The 25,271-nt window shown below is 47.3% G+C and overlaps 1 protein-coding gene across 6 annotated transcripts in view; it reads left to right on the top strand.

Moving 5' to 3' along the window:
* The window catches only part of FGF1 (fibroblast growth factor 1), a 97,136-nt gene that overhangs the window by 23,779 nt on the left and 48,086 nt on the right, over nucleotides 1–25,271 (top strand). Inside the window, exons 1-2 of one of the 6 annotated variants that reach the window (XM_089909430.1) lie at nucleotides 2,137–10,796; nucleotides 11,273–24,020. The exons of 2 other annotated variants lie outside the window; for them this stretch is intronic. In XM_089909430.1, the coding sequence (XP_089765556.1) occupies nucleotides 23,953–24,020 (68 nt within the window). In that variant the 5' untranslated portion in view covers nucleotides 2,137–10,796; nucleotides 11,273–23,952. Of the gene's footprint in view, nucleotides 1–2,136; nucleotides 24,021–25,271 lie in introns of those variants that run through there. 3 more of the 6 variants (XM_089909432.1, XM_089909429.1, XM_022589994.3) reach the window with 3 other exon arrangements.

The raw sequence follows: 25,271 nt of genomic DNA, 5'->3' as shown, positions 1-25,271 counted from the left end.
GTGTGTGCCCTCCAAGAGTGGAGTCTATGTTTCCCCCAGTCCTGTCAAAGTCCTGCAATCAAATCCCACTAGCCTTCAAAGTCTGATTCTCTAGGAATTCCTCCTCCCATTGCCTGAACCCCAGGTTGGGAAGCCTGACGTGGGGCTCAGAACCTTCACTCCCGTGGGTGGGCTTCTGTGGTTTAAGTGTTCTCCAGTTTGTGAGTCACCCACCCAGCAGTTATGGGATTTACTTTTATTGTGATTGTACCCCTCCTACAGTCTCAGTGCGGCTTCTCCTTTGTCTTTGGATGTGGGGTATCTTTTTTGGTGAGTTCCAGTGTCTTCCCGTTGATGATTGTTCAGCAGTTAGTTGTGATTCCAGTGCTCTCGCAAGAGGGAGTGAGAGCACGTCCTTCTACTCTGCCATCTTGAACCAATCTCCCCATGTGACTTCAGACCCATTCCCTCCCTTCTACTCTCACAGCTCTAGTTTCACATCTTTTGTCTATTTCAATTCAACAACTATTTATGAAGCACTGGGGATTGTGCTGGGGGTACAGGTGTGTGAAGGAAGCACACGGCCCCTGTCCTACATGAGCTTGCAGTCAAGTAAAGAAGATGAAGATTAAGCAAGGACTTGAAGGGCTTCCCTGGTGGCGCAGTGGTTGAGAGTCCGCCTGCCGATGCAGGGGACACGGGTTCGTGCCCCAGTCTGGGAAGATCCCACATGCTGCAGAGCGGCTGGGCCCGTGAGGCATGGCCGCTGAGCCTGCGCATCCGGAGCCTGTGCTCCGCAACAGGAGGGGCCACAACAGTGAGAGGCCCACGTACCACAGGGGAAAAAAAAAAAGCAAGGACTTGAAGACTGATGAATTTTTCTGAGATGGAAAGACACAGCAAGTGCCCTTCAGCCTCTGCTCTGCCTCTGCCCAGCCCTCCCCCACCCCCACCAAGATTTTCCTATAAAATGTTACCAGAAGCATCTTCCCAATTCCCTTCTCAAAATTCTCCACTGGTTCCCCACTGCTTGCAGATAAAAGTCTACACTCTTTAGGACGGCATCATTAGGGGGTCCTTGATGGTGTGACTCCAAACTAGATGCACGGTCCTGCGCATCCTGCACGCACCCGCCTGCCCCCACAACGGCACCAGTCACTCAGGCTGAGACCAGACCACCTCTACCTGCCCATGCCCAGGGCTTTGTTCAAGCTATCCCGTTCCTCTGCCACAGCTTCCACTAAATCCTCCTGGACCACTTCTCCCTCCAGCCTTTGGCACCTTCATCACAGCATTTATCACAGTCTGTCTTGCTTACGATTCAGCTTCTCATCCTCCATCAAGGACAGGGAACTTGTCTTATTTATCTTGAACAATCGAACAACAAAATAATAGCTAAAACTATGAGATGCTTTAGATGTGCCAGGCGCTGTGCTAAGTGCTTTTACCTGCATTACCTCCTTGCACCCTCATGATGAACGTGTGGGGTGGGTGCTATCACTGGCCTCACTTTACAGGTCAAGTAACTGATGCTCAGAGAGGTGAATTGACTCTCTGGATTTAAACCCAGGAAGCCAGACTTCAGAGCTCATGCCTTTGACCTCAACTCCACCTTTATTCCCTCGTTGTGTCTTGTCAGGTCCCTGTGCTTAATAGGCCCTTAGTAGGTGTGGCTCAATTAAGTGAATGGGGACAGTGAAGCCAAGAGCAGTCTCCTCAAGGTGATCCGGCAAATCACAATCGCTGGGCAAATGCGGGATGTTTAGTGGCCGTGTCTCCTCTTACATGTGTTAACTAGGAAATGGAGCCAGTTTTCAGAGCAAAGCTAAATATTTTTGACTGATTCAGGGGCAAAGGATTAGATGGAGGCTTACCGAATCCAGGAGGATTTAATCTGATTGGATTTGGGTGGCGACAGGCTGCATTCACAGCCCTTGTTGGTCCAGGCATCCAAAGCACTTTCCTTTCACATATCCGCGGCCTCTCTACTGAGTCTGAGAGGAGGTATTTCATGAGGGGAATACCCTCTCCCTGACACTGGACTAGATCTGTCCATTTCCTTAAGGACAGGGCATGGTGTGGAGCGCCAGTCCTCCCCGTGGGCCCGCCCTGCTCAGCTCCAGACAGACCTGCCTTTGTGAGCAGGGCGGGCGGGTGGGCGGGCGGGCACTGCTTGGCATCCCACGTCCTGGGAGCGAGGCCAGAGGGGAGAGCTGGGACAGGAAGGCTGGGAACGGAATAGGGCAGCTTTCCCAGAGGGCTGAAGACGCAGCCGCCACCAAGCCATCCGGGTGCCCACTCCATTCGTTTCTGTGATAAATGAGGCAGGAGCTCGCCCCCGAGAGCCTGCAGGAATGGAGCCTCAGCCTCCAAAGCCTGAGAGCATCAGGCACTTTGACCTTTCAGAGCCGCCCCCAGAAGAAAAGATTTGCAGCGTGGGACATTCAGTAGTGGGAGAGCATCACTCCTGCCTTCCTACGGCCTCTCCCCGCAAGGGCCTGGGAGGGGCTCCAGGGGGCCTCCTCTCGCTTTGCATCTTCACTAGCCTTGAGTCCGCTCGTCTTACTAACCTGTAGACATCTTAATGCACCACTCTGGGCTCCGTATCTTGGCTTAAATGCCATATGCCCTTCTCTGAACAAGTCAGAGCATGTACCGACAGGCAGACAGACTAGTAAACAAGTAAATGTGGGGAATCTCGTCTAACATGCCATGCTTTCTACTTTCTGACTCAACCATGCCACGTTGCTGCTGCTGCATTTTGTGAAATCTTCCATCCCACACCCTCCAGCACATTACCCGCCATCCTGAAGATTTTTAAGTGGGCAGAAACAAGCTTTGAGGAGCTGGGACCTTTTGAACACACTCAGACCACGAGAGTCACTCTGTTACAAATGCAGTGAAGACTCCTAATACCAAGCTTCGCTGAGGGGTAGGCCCACGATGCTGCTCCAGATCCAGTCCTCTGAAAGTGACCTTGACAGGGAGGCAGCGGCTGTTTCACTGACAAAGCCTGAGACTTTTATCAGATGCCATGCCGCACTAGAGCGGCTTGTGTTACACGGAATCCCCCCAGCCAAGGTGCAGCAAGGCAGGCCAATTATAAAAGGCAGAACAAGGCAGATTGCAGGGCAGGGGTTGGTGGGGGTTGGGTGGGGTGGGGGACCGTGTCTCATCACAAAAGAGAAAGGCTTGCCAGAGAGCCAACCTGGGGAAAAGGCATTAGCTCCATCTTCTGTGCTCACGAAATGATGAGAAAGATTAGGGCTCAAGAAAGGGATTAGTCGGGCTTCCCTGGTGGCACAGTGGTTAAGAATCGGCCTGCCAATGCAGGGGGCACGGGTTCAAGCCCTGGTCTGGGAAGATACCACATGCCGCAGAGCAACTAAGCCCGTGTGCCACAACTACTGCAGCCCACGCACCTAGAGCCAGTGCTCTGCAACAAGAGAAGCCACCGCAATGAGAAGCCTGCACACTACATTGAAGAGTAGCCCCCGCTTGCCACAACTAGAGAAAGCCCGCGTGCAGCAACAAAGACCCAAGGCAGACAAAAATTAATTAACTAGTTAATTTTTTTTTTTTTAAAGAAAGGGATTAGCCAAGTCTGTCTACCCGAGAGGCTCTGCAGCGTCCCCTGAGAAAAGCTCATTTGTGGCACTTGAAGAGGAAGGCTGTATGATGCTCTCAGGACCACGGAGAGCTCTGGATGGGCGAGACCAAGGGGGGATCTGAAGACATGGGGAGGCTCTGGGTGTGTGAGTTACTAATGTTAAAAATATAAAGCTTGATTGATTCTGATACATAAGACTCATTAGGTAGAGGTAAGAAGCTTGGAGAAAAACACGCTATTTACATTTCGGGCACAGGATGCCAGCAAGGACAGAGGCAGATAGCTCGGTGAAGTGAGCAAGGGCACAAGAGGAGACGGGAAGATGAAGCGACAGAGAAGAGCCTTGTTGGGGGAGGTCCTGGGTCATTAATTGCTTGAGAAAACCCCAGCCAGGGTTTGGGATGCCTTTTCCAAGGGGGAGCGAGCCAGCCCTCTTCCCAAGAAAAACAGTTCCTGAAGTCATGTGTCCAGAGTCCTGAGGGAGGCAGAGGGAAGGGGGAGGGGTCCAAGGTGAGATGGTGGGAGGCTACAGTCCCAGCCACAGTCCCAGAGCATGAGGCCTGACTTGGGTTCTGAGATCTCTTCCCACTGAGAGTCTGAGATGGATGCTTGTGGTGGGGCTCCTGAGGTAACTCAGGAATAATAATAACAACATGGATACTTCCAACAAGATGTAATCTTGTTATATAAGGTAACATTATTTATTTGTAACATCATCTAACATGGATACAGTGTAGCACTGTGCTAAGAAAGCACTTTATATACCCTTATCTCGTCTTATCCTCACAATATCCCTATGAGTGTAGGTAATATTGTTATCCCCCCTGTAGAGCAGAGGAAACTGAGGTTCAGAGACGTGACACTGTTTAGCTTCGGTCTCACGTCCAGTAGCAGCCAAGACAAGGCTTGCCTTCTGCAGGGCTAGCTCCAGGGTCCAGGTTCCTGTCCCCCAGGGAAAAGGCTCCATCAGCCCAGAGAGAAGGAAACCCAGGATGTGGACACAGCCACAAATCTAGCCCGGGTAGAACAGCCACAAAACACCTCCACTGTCACTTACTGGATGGCTCCTTCTGTATCAAACCTAAGGCACCATAAGTTGTAAGATATGCCATCATTTTAGGTACCACTAAGAAATCAATGCATATCCTAATATTAGAGATGTTAAAATACCAAAAGAAAACTGCATCTGAGGCTTGGGGAAATGTTCTAAGTGCCATGATGTGCTAAAAGCCTTGCCTCTGCTATCTTACTTCAAGCCAACAAATAGCCCTTTCTTCTCACCCCTGCTGTTAGAGAGGAGAACACAGCAGAGGCTGTGTCATGGTCAGTGACACAGCACTATGGAGCTGGAGAGCCTGGATGTGTCCTTGGCAATCTCCTGTGCCCCAAATCCCTGTCCCTAACCGTCAGGCAACACTGCCTCTGAAGGAGATGGGCCATCTTTGTCATTTGTTCCTTCTGGTGGGCAGCCAGCTAAGCAAACCAAAAACACAACAGAGGCACAGACTTCAAGAGAAAAGAAAACCTTGTCTCGCTCATCTTCACAGGCTCATCTATGCCTGGATTTACTCCAAGTCTCAAGCTCCCCCTGCACTCTGGGGATGCGTCATCCTCTGGTTGCCAGGTCAGGTGACCCATTTAAGAAGATCTTGCAGCTCTGTCCTTCCTTCGCCTAGTTCATAAACCTCTTCAGTCCCGGGTCTTTCTCTGACCCATCTCTCCTTTTTCCCAAACTCCAGTTGGTGATTTGTGCCAGATTTTGCAACATCATCCTTGACCCTGAACTTTATTCTTCCCACATCTTCCTTGCCTCCTCCCATCTTTTCAAGTGTCCTAACTCTTTGGCCTGACCCTGCCTTGTTCAAGAGCCTTATTCACATCTTAATCACTTCCTAGCCCCGTTTCATACCTCCTTCTCATTTAAGGCTTTCTAGAATCCCTGTGTGTCAAAATGAACACATGGGGAAAAGAGATGTGGAATGAGGAGGTAGTATGTGTGGAAAAAACCAAACGGACAACTTTCTTTGTTTCAATTTTTGATGCCAAGACCTCTATCACCCACCGTGGGCTGTGTAGCTACAAGATGGCCTCTTGGTTTCCCAGCTGTGTATCATCATATATCTGCTTGCCCACTGTCGTGACCCCTTGGCTGTCCTTCCCATGACTTTCCATAGTGAAGGAGGCAATTGTGCTTTCAAGAAATCTTCTCCATCTCTTTGAAACACCCTTTGTTCCCTCCCCTCTGGGCCACTGAGTCACTCTTTCCCTGCACATCTCTTCTCAGAGCTTTCCCGACACTGGAAATGAAGGAGGGTACTTTCTCAATACTGCTCCCCACTTCAATGAGAAATTAAAATCACAACTTGGACACGTCTCCTAATGGCAAAATCATTCTAGTGGGAAATGCCCATGTTCTTTTTTTTCCTGATTAAGCTTCTTCTCACGCAGCCCCTGTCCTTCAGAATCTCTCTTCTTTTCTGCATGACTGTCTCAACTCAGCCTAACTTCCCACAAAGCCCCAGTTCAACAAAATTTCCACTTTCCATCTATGTAAACTTTTACTGAAGGTTCAATATCATTTGTTTTCATGTTTGATTAAAGTGCTAACCCTGCTCAGTACAGGTTTCCTTTGCTCTGAGTTCCCCCAGGGCAGAGACCTGTCTGCTTCATACATTCACTCCATCCATGCATCAAGAGGACACAGTAAATATGTGCTGAGGGAATGAACGACTCACAGCCACTGCTGGGCTTCTACATCCATTTAGGATGTGAGCGCCACGAAGCATCTGTTCATTCGACACATCTCTGTGGTACCCTACCATGTGCCAGGCCCAGTATTAAGCATGAACAAGAGTCCCTGCTCTCTTGAAGCTTCACTTCTAATGGAAAAGGATGGTTTAAAAATCATTAAATTGGAGTCTAGCCACCAAATACTGGACTCTAATAATAATAAGCATGTTGGAGAAAGTCTTGAAACGACCGCAAGTTGAATTCATGCTCGCCCTGGGAGAGCTAAGAAACTGGGAAAGGGAGAGTCAGTTAGAGAAAGAGATGAGGACGTTTTTTAACAGCTTTATTGAGATGTAATTTACATACCATACAATTCACCCATTTAAAGTGTACAATTCAATGCATTTTACTATAATGACAGAGTTGTGTAAATACTGCCACTATCTAATTTCAGGGCATTTTCATTGTGCTAAAACCCGCACACCGATTAAGCCATCACTCCCCAGTCCCTCCTCTCCCAGCCCCTGGCAACCACAAATCCACTTTCTGTTTCTACAGACTTGCCAATTCTGGACATTTCACATAAATGAATTGTGTAATATACAGTGTCTGTGACCAGCCTCTTTCACTAGCATATTGTTTTCAAGGTTCATCTATGTTGCAGCATTTTATCAGTACTTCACTCCTTTTTATAGCCAAATAATACACTCCACTGTATGGATATACCACATTTTGTTTATCCATTCATTCACGATTTGATGGACATCTGGGTTATTTCCACCTTTTGGCTATTATAAACAATGCTACTCTGAACATTAATACGTGCGTTTTTGTACGAACATGTTTTCATTTATCTTGGGTATATCCTTAGGGGTGGGATTGTTGGGTCATATGGTAACCCTATGGATAACCATTTGAGGAACTGTCAAACTGTTTTCCAGAGCAGCTCACCAACTTTACATTCCCACCAGCAACGTACAGGGGCTCCAATTTCCCCACATCCTTGGCAACACTTGTTATTATCCATCTTTTGATTATAGCTATCCTAGTAGACGTGAATGGTATCTCACCGTGGTTTTGATCCGCGTGTCCCTGAAGGCTAATGACGTTGAGCGTCTTTTCACATGGAGATGAGAAGATCTGTATTATGTTTGCGAGGCAGCCACTGATTTGATTCCCAGCACAGTGCGTGCATGTCACAGGTGCTCAGTAACGTTGCTGAATGAACATAACTAAGAATGGAGCAAAGAAAAGTGCCTTGAAGGACACCGGCTCCATGAGCTACGGCAGGCCTGGAAGAGGACTTGGATGAGGGAGAATATTTTGCAAAAGTGAAGCAATGTATCTTGATCCCCCTTACCCCATCCTGCTGCCTTTAAACCATGTTCCATTTGGAGCCTCCCTTCCCGGAGGCTAGGTCAGGAGCCCCGTCACCTGGAGCCAGGGAAGGAAATGGGAACGCCAAATAAAGAGGGCAGTCGGCTCAGCTGCCAAGATTTGTAGACAGAAGATTTGAGAAATTGCTTGAGCTCCCTTTTAACATAGCAAGGGCTGGGCCTGGCAGACAGACGGTGGAGCTTCTACCACCGTGTAAGGGGATGCCCACCTGCCACAGGGGGTCAGCCTTGAAGATGATATGACTGTGTGTGTGTGTGTAGGGGGTGGAGGTGGCTGTGTCTTTGGCAACATCCCAGTGAGCCGGGGGTAACCCTGGCCCTGCAACATGGGGAGGCCTGGAGAACTGAGAGGGTGGACAGGCCTGAGCCCATGGCAAGTGGGCGTAGTCTGTACTCCAGATGTCCTGCTGTTCCTGTGCGATACAGATGCTGAGATGAGGGTCAGAGGCCATTGTGTGGTGACCTGTAGCAGCGCTAGGGACAGACCTCCTAGGCTGCGAGGCAGAGACCCAGAAGGGCCCATTGGCCGGTAAGAGCTAGTCAGCCAGGGGAGCCGCCCTGGGTCCTGACCAAGCCAAGAGAGACCAGGGCCTCAACTTGAGCCGTGAAGGCCGCGGGTGGGCAGTAACAGAACAGGAAGAGGGCTCCACACCTAGACCTTGGGCCCCAAAGGCCCCTGAGTGAGGGTCTTGACTCTTCCAGTGAGAGGCTGAGTGACCTCTGCTCCCCTTATAGCTAGACGATGTTTCCGAGAGGAGCAGGGAGGGTGGCCAAAGATGGGGGACACTCTAGGGGGCGGAGCATCACCCAACAGGACCTTTTAGCTTCTTGTACTGGATGAGACTGATGCCGCTCTTCAGCTACCTAACAGGTGAGGTCTTGGGAGGAAGTCCAGGCCACAGACAAATGAAAAGCAGCTCCAGTCACGTTGTGTGACAAAACTGGTGACAAAACTGGTGAGCTGCTTCGCTCAGCAGTGAGCCAGGCCCACATGGGCAGTGGGCACAGGATGTGGGTGGAATCCAACCTAAGTCTGCTTGTGGCTGTGTCTGTGGCCACTTCCAGCGGTCCCTTCTGGAGTCAAGGACCGTCTGGGCAACTCTCCACCAGAACCAGAAAAACAGCTCCGAGTGCACGTCCTTTGCCATGTTTACCTAGGAAGCTTTGAGAAGCTTTTAGAGGCATGTGGATGGGCCAGGCTGAGAAAACATCTCTCCTCTAACTGCGGCTCCTCCCATTTTTTTGAGCCCTCCCTTTGTTTCAGGTGCTGTGCTAACACTTACACATGTCACCGAATCCTCCCAGCAACACTGTGAAAGTAGGGACTCTTATTAGTTATGCTTTATAGGTAAAGAAACTGGGGGCTTGCTGAGGTTTCCCAGGATCTTCTGTGGCTGTTTGGATCAGTATTTGAACACAGTGACCTGGCTGCAGAGGCCAGGGACTGGGCCACCGGGTATACGGCCTCTTATTTTTCTATCTAAAAATTCCCCTTAGAATTGAAGCAAGAGCTGTTTATTAAAGAAAAAAATTTTGATGTTATTGTTTCGTATTTGTAAAAAAAAAAAAATACTTGCCCATTTCACAACAATAAGGATGGTTAAATAGAAAAATGACAAGTAGCCAAACTGAGTGAGAATTCTTTTCAGCGACTCTTCCCCCAGCACAAGGCAACTCCAGCAAACTCAAGGCCTCAGCTTTGTTGGTTATGTAACTATACCCAAAAGACACTACACCCAGCTCATCTCAAAGCATGTGTGTTTCCACCCATCTGTCCATCCACCCGCCCACCCACCCATCCACTGATCCATCCACTTTTTCATCTCACAATTATTGAGCCTAGTATGTACAAAGCACCAGGGACCCAAATGAACAAGGAAGTTCCTTCCTTTGAGAAGTTCACAGTTGGGGCAGAAGCACCCCCAGAGTACAGTGTATACAGGTGCAGATGGTGGTTCAGCAGGCATGGAGTACAGAACAGATTTAAAAAAAAAAAAAAGGAGTGAAGAGAGGCAGGCATGAGAAGGAGGGGCTTTGCCTGGTGAGCTACCCCCAGATCTCTGCACATTCTCTTCCTTCAGGTCTCAGCTTAAATGTTACCTCCTCAAGGAGTCTTGCCTGACGATTCTAGAGTTGGATTTACCCTTTATTCTCTGCCTTGGTTCCTTGAGACTGAATTCTTCTGTCTTTGTCCTTTAATTCATGTGTGCGGGTGTGTGTATTATCTGTGAAGTCCCAGGTACAATGTGGTCCCATAAGGACAGGGACAATATTCCCTTTTTCACAAAAGTATCTCCAAGGCCTGACATACTTGGTTTGTTGTTTGGTGCTTGGTTTGTTGCCTGAATGAATAAAGATTGGAACCAGATCATAAAAGGTCTTGAATGCCAAGCTAAGAAGTTTGGGCTTTGGCCTGCAGGCAGTGAAGAATGAGCAGAGGGTATCTGAGTGAGGATGAAGCATGATCAGATCTGTGGTTTGGGAGGACAAGGCTGGAGGTGTTGTGGGTGAGGTAACAGGAATAAGCTACAGAGAGAAAAATGAGAGGCAATCGCCTTGGATAGGAGTCAAGATTCTGCTGGCCCGACCCAAGACACTGATGGTACTGAAGGAAAGGAACGAACGTGTAAGGAATATTTAGGTCAAATCATTAGGAGATGCCTGTGGGTAGCGAGGGAAAGCGGGTATGACCAAGGTCTGTAGAGTCTGGGTTATTCTGTAACCACTGTACTGTCATTCATTAAGGCAGAGGCAGTGTGGGATTTTGGAGACACAGGTGGAAGCTGAGGCAGACAAGGACACGCAGGGAGAGGACGACAGCACGCACATGGTTGAGAGAGGACAGCTCAGACAGACCCCTGAGGGATGCTGGACGTCAAAGCGGGGCTAATGGACAAGAAGCCAGGGCAAGACGCCGAGCAAGTACAGTTAAAGAGGACCTGGAAGCCAGTGCAACTGTCGAAACCAGACAGAGGAGAATTGCCTGGAATGGGACTGAAAGCTCTACTGCCCATGGGGGTAGAAGAGTCCATAAGAGGAAACAGCGGACACCCTGGGTCAGGCTGCCCCTCAGCCTGAAGGTGCGTGCAATGGGTCAGATCTTCTGATGGTTAAAGCGAGGGCAGACGGCGCTGGGTCCAAGTGAAATCTCCCAACTGGCACATGTTGAATCGATTAAGAGCAACTACGACCAAAGTGCGGCTCCAGCAAACCACACAGCCTCCGGCCACCTCTGGCTCATGGGTCACCAGTCTGCAAGCCCAGTTTTGGAGAACCTCATGGGCAAGCTTTTCCAAGGGCAGTTTTGGTGGAAGGAGGACTCCAGAGGGCTGGGGATGAGTGAGAAGGGGTGGAGGCAGTGACGTCGGGGGGGAGCTCGGCCGTGGGGAAAGCTGATAGTGATGAGGGAGCAGAAAGGCCCCAGGGACGGTGGGAAGGAGCCTTTAGGTGGAAGACAGTTAGCAAGTTTGGGGCTGAAAGGAAAGGCTGAGAGCACAGCATTCTTGCCCTCTTTTCGGAGGGCTTTACAAGCGTTATTGTTTTCTCTTTATATTAGAAAAATACCTGCGATGTATTTCCACCGACTCCATCCCACTCCCCAGAGGTAATCATTTTTTCAGGTTTCTATCTATGTATCTACACAGGCACATGTAATTTTAAAAATCAGTTACAGGATAATTCCACACATATTGTTCTAGAGCTTTCTCTTCCCCACTTATCTAGGTTCATATATTTTATGTCCAGCTCTCTCTCTTTTTTTTTTTTCCCACCTGCCTGGGATTTGCTTGGCTGTATAATTTATCATTTCACTACTCATGCAACATGGTTTCCAAGCTCTTTCTGTGGCAAACAGTGCAGCTGTGAACCTCATACATTGATCTCTGGGCCCTGGGGGGAGTCCCTCCATAAGACAAACTCTTAATATTGGACTCACTGGTCACAGAGTCCGCACACAGTGTGCGGCTTCCTCAAAGGACTTGTTCAATTTGTCTGCTTCTTCCTCAGGGCCTGGGTATAAAAAAATGCAGGGAAGAAGGTTTGTTTCCAAGGAAGCTTATACAATTGAAAACAAGGCTTCAATGTATCCCAATCTGATGACTATACAGCTTTCTTTTTAATCAGGATGCTGTGAGTAGGGTGCTACTTATTCATAGGTAACGCCTTCATTAACCTGATAAAGATGGGACAAATACAAATAACTTTCAGAGAAAATAACACTCTACTCTTCTTGGTTTGAACATCCACCTTCTAGGACTAGAGTCAATATTTGAAGAAGATACTGATTCCCGAGGGCCCAGTGAAATACGTTAAAAGAGCCACAATGTGAGAAACTTGATCACGTATTTCAGGGAGACCAAAGGTTGAAGGCTATTAAAAATTTTTTTAAACAAAATTAAACGCCTAGGATTTGGTATTTGATCTGTGAAATCATCAGTTTAATTATATTTGCAGAAGATCATTCTTTGGCACAGAGGAGGGAAAACCCTCTCTCATTCCTACAGAGAACACAAAAACAGGCAGGACAAACAAGGTGAAGCATAAACAGCCTCTTTCAGGGACCCTGATTTCCCGGCTGCAGTCGGCACACTTAGCTCAGAGCGCCCTCTTCTGGACCTGGGCTCCACTGCACCAGCCTGGGCCCAGCCCACCAAAGGCAGGACAAGTCCGATTTTCAGTTTGCAAAGCGGCTCCAATTCTAGCTTCAACACATCTTTGAGTTTCTTCTGCCTTAGCCACTGAAACCCCAAGATGTTCTTTTTCAATATTTGTGCTACATTTTCAGGTTACACAGGACTCTGCCTCCTCTTAAGAATGATTCCTTGGTGACTTTTTTTTTTAAAAAAAATACCCTCCTTAGATCTGAGTTAAGTCACTGGGATTCCTCGTACGTTTGTTAACTGTCGGGCATAAATTCATAATTTTGGATAAGCGGGAACTAGGTCTAGAAACCCACGGAGAACGTCAAACAGTTGTATGTGTCATTACCCAACGCATTTGAGCAAAGTCTGTTTAAGACTGTGGGTTTTTGTCTCATTCCAGAAAGTTGTCAGAACCTTAGGTCAGCCTCATATTTCCCCTATTCCTTTAACAAATACTGCCAAGCACCTACTACATGCCAGGGGTGTTCACAATGGGGGACAAGAGGAGGATCGTGTCACTTTAATCCCTCATGTGTTTTTACTGCAAAACAGCTGAAAATCTATGAGCATCATAATGGGTTACTGGAGCCTCAATAAAGTTCTTTCAAAGTACCTGTTAATCTATCATGTGCTGCAGCTACTACATTTATAACTAGGTTAATCCTCTCAACTCAGAAATGGCTTCTAGCTTCTTTAAAGGGGCTACTCAATCCGCCAAAGAACATGCTCATAATCTGTTATGACAAGAAGGAGGGGCTAGGATGAAAGGAAACAGCTCTTCTGAAAAAACTGCCTGTTTTCCTTGGAGCCAGGGTGGCCAGAGCTGAGGCCGGCCCCCGTTTGGATGTGGGAGCCCACAGTTACCTGGCACTTTCTTCCTGAACCCTGCTGGGTCAGCACCAGCCTCTAACCAGCGACTTGCCCCCTGCCCCGCTCATCCTCTGGGCAGAAGAGAAGCCCCCTTTCTTTCTCCTTCAAGGAAGACCTGGGGCCCATTTGCCAGACTGAGCGGCATCAGGTCCTGGAAAGGACCAGCCCCAAAGAGGGGAGTGCTCCCTTGCAACCAGACCACAACGTTTACAGAGTCAAAGACAACAATAACAGCACTGGGGAGTGAGCCAGCAAGGTCTTCCAGGAGAGATAGGGAAATGACGCAAGGCCGAGTGCTTAAGGCACCAAATCCCAACACAACTTCCAATGAGATTCCACTAGTTATTTATGCTCTGACTTTTACTAAACTTCAGATGAACCTCGGAGAGGCAGACATCCCTTCGTCCTCACTTCTCTTAGATTTGTAACCGCAATACGATGCTTCTTTAGGAAAGTCATGGATCCTTCTAGTCTGCTATCCAAATGATAAGTGAACTTGGCTTTTTAAAAAAGCTAACCTTCTCTCTAAAATCGCTCCAGATTTCCAAGGGGTGATTCTGAACGACTGCATTTTGTGGGCTCGCTCCAACCAAAGTTCTGAACTTTCAGGTGCCCTTTCCCAAGTTACACTGTTTAATTAAACCCAGTTCATTCAATTCAACTCACCAAATATTTATTGAGCCGAGCACTGTGTTAGCAAAAGACCTGAACGTTGCCCTCAGGAAATTCACAGACCAAGGGATGAGACAGATGAATAAACAAATCATTTCAGTCCAGCATGGTAGGTGCAATGATAGAATTATGTACAAGGCAGCACTTTTAAGCCTCTCATGGAGTTATGGTCTGGGGGGAGAGCCAGACATTAATTGGAAAATTGCACAATTAAAAGTAGAGTTTAAACTTTGACCAGCGCCATCGAGGAGAGGCAGGCGGCACCATCGGAGCTTTAATGGGACATGTGGTCAGGGAAGGCTGAGTAGGACATCCTTGAAGAAGTCGCAATTGAGATGTGAAAGATGGTTCAGGGTGAATTAGCTGTAGAGTGGAGGGAACGGTGGTCCTGCGTGGGAAAGCATGTGCAAAGGACCCGTGGCAGGAGATCACATAGTGTATCCAAGGGACCAAACCAAAGCTGGTGTGGCTAGAACACAGGGCTGGAGGGAGATGGTAGGGTGGCTGGGCCAAGAGGTCTGCAGGGCTGGATCCCAGGCATCCCCTGGTCAGCCATGGCCTTCACTTCTGTGTGCTTATCTCCTCATCTGTGTAAAGGGGATCAGAGCAGCATATACCTCGAAGGAATGAGGGAATCCCTTTTAGCACTTCGAGGAGTGCCTGTATCAGCTGCTGTTATAATGTTGTAATTATCATCCTCATCACCTCCCCAGGATGAGCCTGGGGACGAGGACCCTGCTGGCCCAGGTCAGGCATTTCTTTTTAACACTTCACACTAGCCACATGGGCACAGTTCCATAGAGGTCTCAGAGGCCACAGAAATCAGCAAAGACTCCTATAAGGGTGACCGCTGGCTTTCTGGAGACATTCTGAATGAATGACCAGCTGGACTGTTGACCACAGGGCTCAAAAACAACCACCAAGAGTTTATCCCCAACTACCTAGAAAAAAACCGAGACAGAGGAAGGACGACAGTGCCTCCCGAGAGCAGGCTGTCTGTAAATAGAAAATTACACTGAAAGAAGACAAATCGCACTTGATGTGAACCCATTTTTGACTCTGTCTGGAAATGCAGGGCAGAAGGAAGTGGAGGGGACAGGGAGTGAGAGCAGGTGTGCCCAGGCCGAGGCTGCCTGCCTGCGGACCGGCTTGTACTGTGACCAGAGTGATGACGAAGGGCTGTGCTGGCTGCCAAGGCACCCACACCTGGGGACAGACCCCAGCGCTCCCGGGCTGCTTCTGCGCTCTGACACGTGCCCGGGCTGCAGATGTCGGCCCCCGGGCTGAGATGGGGAGAAGGGATGTAGGGCGCGACGGGAAACGTGGAAGGAGCTTCAGAGGAGCAGGCAGAGCAGGGCTGGGCTCCTGGGCACCTGTTTCCTGAAATGGGCTGTTGTAGCGTGGAATGGGATACCTATCCTGTAACTGCTCTCAGTAAACATGCGCTAACAAATCAATTAGCGCTCTCTTCAGAGCAACCTGGAGCCTCCTGTACCCACGGCTTTTCATCCCAGTTCTGTAACCCCTTGGCAGCATGGCACTAGGGAATTTCCGAATATCTCAGTGCTTTGTATGTCTCATTAGAAAGGAACTGCAGGGACTTCTCTGGTGGCACAGTGGTTAAGAATCCGCCTCCCAATGCAGAGGACAAGGGTTTGAGCCCTGGTCCGGGAAGATCCCACATGACGTGGAGCAACTAAACCCGTGCACCACAAGTACTGAGCCTGTGCTCTGGAGCCCGTGTGCCACAACTACTGAAGTCCGCGTGCCTAGAGCCCGTGCTCCGCAACAAGAGAGTCCACCGCAATGAGAAGCCCGCGCACCGCAACGAAGAGTAGCCCCCGCTCGCCACAACTAGAGGAAGCCCCTGCGCAGCAACGAAGACCCAACACAGCCCAAAATAAATAAATTTATTAAAAAAAAAAAAAAAAAAGAATTGCAACCTGACCATTTAAGTGGCTCTGCATCAGAAATATTTACAATAATAAGAGGTAACATTAGCATGTTTTCACTACGTGTCAAACACTGTTAAGAACTTTCCAGGGAGGTCACAGCACCAATACTAACACCTGAAGTCAGAATGTCTGGGTTCGAATAATAGACCAATGCTTTCCTGGATCTGTGGCCTTGAGCAGTGACTTAACCTCCCTGGGCTTTAGCTTCTTCATCTGTAAAACGGGAGTGTTCATAATACCTGTGTCATAGGGTTCAGGAAGGACTAGATGAGGTAGCGCAGAGAGCCTGGAACTGAGCACTTCAACCTTCATGCTTATCATCATTATGAATTCCCTTGGGCTATGCTACCCATCACCCCTTATGACAGCCCAGGAAACGGAGGCTGAAAAAGGGCTGGGTGTCCACACGATGAAGTATCATTCAGAGCTAAAAAGAAACGAGCCATCAAGCCATGAGAAGACATGGAGGAACCTTAATGTATATTACTGAGAAAGAAGCCAATGTGACAAAAGGCTACATCCTGTATGATTCCAACTACACGGCATTCTGGAAAAGGCAAAACTACGGAGGCAGTAAAAAGATCAGTGGCTGCCAAGGTTTCAGGGGGAGGAAGGTAGGGATGAACAGGTGGAACACAGAATTTTTAGGAGCGTGAATTTATTCTGATACTACGACGGTGGATACATGTCATTATACATTTGTCCCAACTCACAGAATGTACACTACCGAGAGTGACTTCTAATGTAGACTATGGGTTTGGGGTGACTCTAATATGTCAGGGTAGGTCAATCAATTGTAACAGATGTACCTGTCTGGGGGGGGGGATGCTGACAGTGGAGGAGGCTTGCTTGTGTGCTGGAGGGGACACATGGGACATCTCTGCACCTTCCTCTTAATTTTGCTATAAACCTAAAACTGCTCTAAAAAAAAAAAGTCTATTAATTAAAAGAAAAAAAGGTTAAGTGACACAGCTCTCGGGAGCTGAGACTCAGAGCCAGGGGTCTCGCCCGCTTTCCTCGGCTGTGGTGGTAGATTCGAGCTCCTCTGGGCTGAAGCAGGGCACAGGGAAGAGGCGGGCTGAGGCTCAGCAGGAAGGACAGCGGGCACCTCTGTGTTATCTCTATGTGTTCCTTGGTCTACAGAGGGGATCCCCAACGCTTGCCTCTCTGAGCCAGTGGCCCTGCCCGAAAGGTTCACGGGATGGAGACATGGATGCGGCTGCGTTACCACCTCCCCTTGTTAACACACACTCAGCTCCTGGGGGAATCATTTGGGTGTTTGCATGCTGGAATGAGCGTGTGTGTAAGCGATATATCTATACTCACAGTTTGAAATGTTTCCCCTCCGACTCAGGCCCTCACCTCCAACAACACAAGAACTCCCCATTCTCCACTGTAACACATTTCTAGAGCCTGCACCTTGTAGCCGATTACAGGTATTGATCATATTCTTCCATGAGAATAATAGAGTGACGGGGGGCTATATATTTAAGATCTCTGTCCATAATGAGATATTAAAGCAATACCCAGCTACTATCAACCACCGTTAGAGTTTCAAATAATGAGGTTACGAGCCAAACTATAAAATATATGTATTGACTATAAAGGGGATTGAACAATCACAGCCATAAGCATCCTTCTTGCCACCACCGTCATCATTTATTAGCCACGTAAGTAGTGTCAAGTTCCGAGCAGGTTATGTGCCTTACGTCATTTGATCTTCTCCTTTTAGGTATGTAGTACTACTACTGTCATTTTGCAGATGGAGCAACTGAAGCTCAGAGAGGTTTAGGTGACTTCCCAAGGGCACACAGCCACTAACTAAGTAGTGGACTCCACAGACTGTATTTAACTGCAATACTCACATTTCCTGGCCTCTTGAACCTTTTGGACATTTCATCTTGATAAATCCCCATGGATCCCCTCTCCCTCCTACTTTAAATGTCAAGCCCTAGCACATAGCCTGGCACAGGGGAGCTGCTGATCAATGTTACTCTCCATCCCTCCCCAAGAGCACCCTTCCTCCACCATCTATCTGCCCCTGCCCTCCCCCACCCCCATCTCCTCTCAGAGGAATGAGCTGTCTACTGGGTGCTTCCCAAACTAGAGGATGCCTAAGAATCACTTGGGGAGGCTCATTATAATGTGGACCCAGTAGGTCTGATGTGGACCCAGGAATTTGCATTTTATAACAAAAGGGCCATGTAATTCTGATTTGGGTGCTCTCTGGATCATACTGAGAAATTTTTTAAGAAAACCAATGTTTCTTATTTGCAACACTACTTAAAAATGCATGTGGTTAAAAAAATTTAGAAACCTTAAAAGAGTAGCTGGTTATAAGTACATCTCTCCATGTGCTAGGGTGTTCATGGCAGGAATCTGGATAACAGTGGAAAACTAAAAGTAACGTAAATGGCCATCCCTGGAGAATATATGCAAATACGGTAAAGGCTACCTGTAAGATCAGAACTTACTTCTAGAATTTACTTATATGATATTTGTTGTTAAACATTACAGATAAAAGGTATCAAAATGGATAGATCTCAGATATAACGTTGCGTGAATAAATGCAAATCGTAGAACTATACAAAGTGCACCGTTTACGGGCATTAGACTCTCTCTCTCTCTCTCTCTCTCTCTCACACACACAAGTTATAATAGTGGCTGCCTCAGAGGAGGGAGGACAAAAATGTTCAGAAAAAGGGAAACGAGGAACTTCAACTTTCTCTCTAATGGTTTATTTCTTTTTTTTCCCAGTGGGTATCAAAAATTATCTTTTATTTTTGAACTAGTAACTACATTCTCCTGCAATTATTTCCTTCATATAAAAAAAATCTAAAGTAAATTTGAGAAAATGTTAACATTTGTTAAATCTGGGTAGAGCACACACAGGTGTTTAATTATTTTTGTTTGTTTTTCTTAAATAAAAAAGAAAGCTACCCTGCCTCCCTAGTCACCCAGTTTCCTTCCCTGAAGGCAGCCGGATGTTTATTTTGTACCCGTCTAGGTCAGTCTATGTGTTAACAAGCATACAAAGTCTAATGTGATTCTCTCCTACCTCCTCCAGGACCCAGTCTCATCAATTAAATTCTCTTTTAATCTCCAATCTATTCAATCCCTCTCCCTGAACATTTCTTCTTGACAAACATTCCCAGGTCTCTCATTTGAGAAAAGCTTCTCTCCATTCCTACTCCTTCAAGGCACAATTCTCCTCTTGGCGTGACCACAGTCCTTCCTGGGCGGGTGGCGTGGACTCACTGCTTCCAACCGCTCACCATTGACTCAAGCCTCTCCTCCCCTCACTTGGTTTCTCCATCCATCCATCTGTGGGAAAAGAACTCCATGGCCACTTCTTGGTCTCTATGTCTCTTGACTCTTCTGCAGAATCTGATGCTTCGGGTCACCCCATTCCTGACCTCGCCTCCTGCCCTGACGTGTGCCATCATTCTCCATCCGTCTCTTTCTTTCCCCACTTCCTCATCGCGGCTCTCCTTCTCCCACACCCATACCAGGGCTGCCCCCACGGTCCACCAGTGCTTTCGTCTTCTCTTCTTGCCACTCATGACCTCGCCACGCCCCACACTCTGACCCTCAAAAACCATTTTAGTGAGGATGCTTACTTCCTTTTGGGTTCGCTTTCCGTGACCTCAGAACCACATTTCCAACTGTCTGAGGGATACACCCATCTCCCTGTCCTGCAGACAGAGCAAATTCGACCTGCCAAATTCAAAGCACTTACTCCTCAGGAATTCTGTATTTCTGCTAGGTAGGTGCTTCTCAAATTTAACACGCATACAAGTCAGCCGGGGCGTCTTGTTAAACAGATTCTGATTCTCTAAGGCTGGGGTAAAGCCTGACAATCTGCATTTCTAACAAGTACCTGGGTGATACTGATCCAAGGACCCCATTTTGAGTAGCAAAAGAGATTTCCATTCTCTAGGTCAGGGGTTCTTAACTCCGTCTAAAAATCAGAACCACCTGGGAATTGTACTAGGTATAACACAGTTAAAACTATGCATACGATAAAAAAAAAAACTCAAGCCAATTAACTCCTCTTTTGCCTGGCCCCAACCCAGACAAATGAATCAGAATTTCTGGGTGTCTGGTGTAGGCACCTGCATTTGTAAATGACTACTGAGCACTTGCTTGGGACTGTGCTAAGGACTAAAGAGACAGTGGTAAATAAGACGAAGTCTTATGGAGCTTACAAGTTAGTAGAAGTGATGGTGACAAAAGAGAAAAACAAATACTGGAGAGCATTTCAGGTAAGTGCTATAAAGGAAAAAATGGAGTTCTGAGGTAGAGGAAAACTGAGAAGGGGCTACTTTAGTTAGGCTGGTCAGGGGTGACCTGCAGAGGTGACATCCGAGCTGAGATACGAGCCATGAGAAGGTGGACAAGCAAAGGTCTAAGGAAAGAGGAGCACTTCAGGCTGAGCGAACAGTGTTTCAGACAGAGGGATCAGTAAATGCAAAGACGCTACGGCAGGTCCATGCTTGGTGAGCTCAAGGAAGACAAGAAGAGCCAGTGGTGTGAATGGAGCAGGGAGGAGCAAGGGAGGAGCAAGGGAGGAGAGGAGAGGGTGAGGCTGGGAAGAGGCTGGAGCCTCATCATGAGCCTGGAGGACATGGTCTTCCCATGGATAGAGCAACGGGAAGCGGATGCTGGGAGGTTCTCAGCAAGCAAGGGGATAAGATCTGACTTAAGCAAGCTGCTATATGAGGGCAAGAAATGAAACAAGGAAGCAGGTAAGAAATGATGGTGGATTGGAACATAGTGGAGACAACAGAAGAGGCTGGACTGAGGATATATTTTGGAGATAGAGCTGGCTGATGAACTGAATGGGGCTAGGTGAAGGACAGAGAAACAACAACTGTTCCTTTTTAGGGACACTTAGGGAGATTTTTAAATACCTGAGGAAAAAAAGCTGGGGAATTGGGTGGGGAGAACCAACAGTTCTGTCTAGACCATCTTAAGTTTAAGATAATTATTGGACATCCAAGTAGAGATGTTGAGCAGGAAGTGGATTATAAGATCTGGCTATAAATTACCTTTCCAGCCTTACCCCTTCCCCATGAGCTCATTATATATGAGCCATCCTTAATTCAAAGTATACTGTTTCCCAGACACAGACACAGAAAACAAACCTATGGTTATCAAAGGGGGAAAGGCAGGGGTGGGGGAGGATAAATTAGGAGTTTGGGATTAACAGATACACACTACTATATAGAAAACAGACAAACAGCAAGGTCCTACTGTATAGCACAGGGAACTATATACAGTATCCTGCAATAACCTGTAATGGAAAAGAATCTGAAAAAGAATATATATATATATATATATCTCCTTCCTAATATCTCTGTCATTCGTGTGATTTGTGTCTCCCGGGAACTCTCATTAAAACGTGATACCTCGTTTGTAGCATTCGTCACTTTCTCCCCCCCATTTGTGTGTATTTACCTCCCATGCTGGGCGTAAGTTCCTGGAGGGCGGGGCTTGCATCCGAGTCTTGTACTGTATCTGCCAGTGACATCCAGAAATGTGCCCAGCACATAAAAGGCTGTTCATTAAACGTGCTGAATAAATAAATGATTAGGACACGCCCTGGGATGATAGCCTGTGGTTAATCTAGTCATTGGAGATCAAAGGTGGGAGGTTTTCTTAACCCTGAAGGAACTGATGCTTGCCGACTCCCCAGATCATTGGTACGGAACTACCTAGTACAATGCTAAGAGTCTTGGCACATGTACATCATTGTTTATCTCTCAACAGTAATGCACGTAACCTGCTTAGGCCAAGAGTGTACGCCTTAAAAAAATCTGAATCTAATTTATGAACTCACTAAAGAAGCCTATTATTAGAAAAGCTGGTGGTACGGTCTTTCCTAAGAAAAATACTGCATTTGTAATCGTCACCACTGCTGCTCCAGGCCCAGCTGTGATAAGACTGGACTTTGGTCCACTCTGCTTTCTGTGGATACACGTTCATCATGCTGGGGCACTGGAAACGGGTGTTGGGCCCTGACCATTTTATGACTTCAGGCCCAATCTGCCCATGAGGTGTCACTAAAATCAGATTGATTTATTCCAGTGCCCTTTGCATCACCGTGTGCCACGTCATGGATTCTGAAGTGGGGAAGAGACCATAACAGGTCAGACATTGGATCTTGGCACACAAGCTGACAGACACTGAGAAAAGTGAGAGAAAGACGAGCTAGAAATGGAGAGGAGTGACCACGGAGGGAGGCTGGGCAGTGGCCTCAGCTCAGAAGGGTGTGAGAGGTAAAGGAGGCCTCCTGAAGGAGCAAGGGTATGGAGGTCGAGTGAGATGGAAAGAGAATAAAAACATAAAGGATGGGGGGCTTCCCTAGTGGCGCAGTGGTTGAGAGTCCGCCTGCCGATGCAGGGGACACAGGTTCGTGCCCTGGTCTGGGAGGATCCCACATGCCATGGAGCGGCTGGGCCCATGAGCCATGGCCGCTGAGCCTGTGCGTCCGGAGCCTGTGCTCCGCAATGGGAGAGGCCACAAGAGTGAGAGGCCCGTGTACCGCAAAAACAAAACAAAACATAAAGGATGGGGCAGTAACGGAGCTGCTGGAGGAAGACGGTAAAAGAAAAACATTCTCAATGCCAGCAGCCATCACCTACTGACTGTTGGTTACAAGCCAGGCACTGTGATAAGGGTTTTATACAGACTGTCTGACTTACTTTTCTCATGACCTTGTAGTAGGTACTACCATTTAACCCATTTTACAGATGAGGGATGTAAAAATCAGAGAGGTTAAGAAATTCACTTGAGGTCACAGAGCTAGCAACTAGAAGAGCTAGGACTCAGGCCCAGCTCTGTTGGACGTCAAAGCCTCAATTCATAACTGCTGCTCTCTATCACCTTCTGATATTGATTCAGGGGCATTTCCTCTCGCCATGCCTGGTGTAGGCTAGGAAACGCAATGTCTTCCAACATCCCCAAGAGTGAGGAGCTGGGTGATGAGCTAATTTGGAGGTGTACTTCAAAAGCCCTGCCACGACTGAGCTGTCTGTCGGGTCCGTGAGCCCTCGGAGCAGAGATGCTCTCATCCGTCATCAGGGAATACTCACTCCATTGTGTCAGGCCCCACCTCAATGTTTTTTTATTGTCTGCTCTTCGCCATGAGTAACGCCACTTTCCATTTTAAGCTGGGAGCTTCAGGAGATGACCGCATTATAAGCCAGGGTTGAAAGCTAAGCGCTGCCTGGGGGATTACTCACCCACTATAGGATGCAGCCAACATCTCACCCTCCCACTCAGGATGCTGCTGGAATATCCTCTTCCTTGCCAAAGCCTAAAGGAAATCTGGTTTCTCCCGGAATCAGGCTAGGAATGGTGCCAGGTTATCAGAAAGTTGGCAAGTTAACTGGTTCTCCAAGTGGAACTACTGTGGTTGCTCTGGTCCCCTCCTGGGTGGTTACTTGTTTATTCATTTGGCATTTGTGGAAGACCTACTATGTGCCAGGCACTCTGTTCCATGAGAGAGCTACTGCAGTGATCTACATGGCTTTAGTTCTTGTCTTCAGAGAGCTAAGTCTAGGGGAGAATAAGCAGGTGATTCCAATAAAATGTCATAACCAGGAGAATGTAATAGAGAATATGACGATGGGAAGCTCAGAGAGTTTGGGGAACTAACAGCTGAAGAATTTATGTCAACATAGGAGAATCAGGAGCTGGCTAAGTTCCTTAATTGTAAGCAACCAAAAATGACTTTGACTGCTAGTAAACAGAAAGAGAATTTGGAGAAGCTGGGGTTGCCCACAGAATCACTGGGAAGGTGTGGTAGGACTGAATCACACTGCAAGAAGGGTCCAGCCAGACCAAGACCTGTGTGTGTGTCTGGCGGGGTATCCCTCGAATACAGGACAGGGCTTTAGATGCTGGGCAGTCAAAAAGGATGACAAATGTCCAGGACAATAGGTAGAAGTGGGGAAGATGGGGGGCAGAAGGCTGTCTCAGAATGACCTAAGATACTGAGTCAGAAAAACCAAAAGGAACAGCTTAAAGAAGCACTGACTTAACTGAAGTGAGCAGGCACTGGAGCCACAGCCAGGCTCTCAGGCACTTCCTTAATGAGTGAAGTTTGCTGCTCAACCGAAGACTTCGAGGCTCTGTGGGGAAAAAAGCCTATTGCCAGCAGGTAAGTAGGAACTATGTTTTGAGCTTTCCTCTTTTTTTTTCTTTTTTGGTGTTCCTGGGGCCATTCTGTAAGGTCACAGTTCTGAGTACATGCTTGAGATTACAGAGCCCAGATAAATCAGAAAAATATTCTCTGCAAAACAGTTAGAAAAGATGGTTTGGACCAGCCAATGGGATAATGATAATAACCGGCCTTTATTGCTTGTGCTGTCATGCGCTTACGTGCATTATTTCATCTAATCCTCATTATAAGCCTATTAGTTTGCAGACCAACAGACGGAGGCACAAAGATTATAAATGGCTTGGCCGAGGTCCCATTGTTAACAAACTGTGGAGCTGGGATGCAAACGTAGATTTACTTTACTAAACTGAGAGTCTGTTGACAGAAGACACAAAGAAGTGAGCATCAGATGAAGAAAAGTGGTCATAGAAGAAAACAGTTTTGTTTCTATGCTAAGAGATTGGAAGCCTCATTCCTTAGCTATTACCTCTCTCATGGGTACCATTTTGAATCTTAAGGTCAGTTATTGCTCCCTACTGAGAAATTTTCAAATTTTATACTTTAGCGAGGTACTTTTAGCAGTGACTCAGGGTGTTAACCTCTAGATTGCAGCAAGAGGTATATACAGTATTTTTAATGAATTTTTAAAATAAAAATGTCTCTACACAAATAATATATGCTACTTGTAAAAAAAATTGGGGAACTATGGAAAAGAAAACAAAAATCACCTGTAACCTTGCCACCTGATAATGGCTATCGTCACACTTTGGGGTCTCTGTGTATGTATGTATGTATGTCTGTGTGTGTAATCTGTAGCCTCTCTCTCCAACGCATATATATAGGTATTGTGTTTTAAAATCATAGTTCTTAGTATCTTAAATAATTGTTATTGCCTCAATTTCACCTTTTTCCTCAAGGGAGAATTGTATTGGAGTATTCAAACTGGCAAATCTACTAAACGAGTATCAGTAGACAGAGTAGAACGTGATATTGAATGCAAGGTCCTTTGTTCAAATGAGTGGGCAGAAGACATGGGGGCCTCCTGGGGTACGCTGGATCTAGTGTGTGTGCCTGGTTCTTTCAGGAGGATTTGGTTTTTCATTATTTATTAATATTTCTAGTTGGTAAGCACTGCCTGAAAAACATTTAACGTAATGATTAACCTAATCAGGTAAGCACTTATTCATTAGGAGAGATTTATCTACCACAATCTACCGCAGGATGACACTGAACAATGCTATGTGGATAAAA

This window comes from Delphinapterus leucas, chromosome 3, assembly GCF_059928025.1.
Source record: "Delphinapterus leucas isolate spDelLeu-1000000601 "Yukka" chromosome 3, BTC_Dleu_Yukka2, whole genome shotgun sequence".
Classification (NCBI taxonomy): Eukaryota; Metazoa; Chordata; class Mammalia; order Artiodactyla; family Monodontidae; genus Delphinapterus; species Delphinapterus leucas.
The sequence above is the reverse complement of the archived record's forward strand: the minus strand, read 5'-3'. Positions and strand labels throughout refer to the sequence as shown.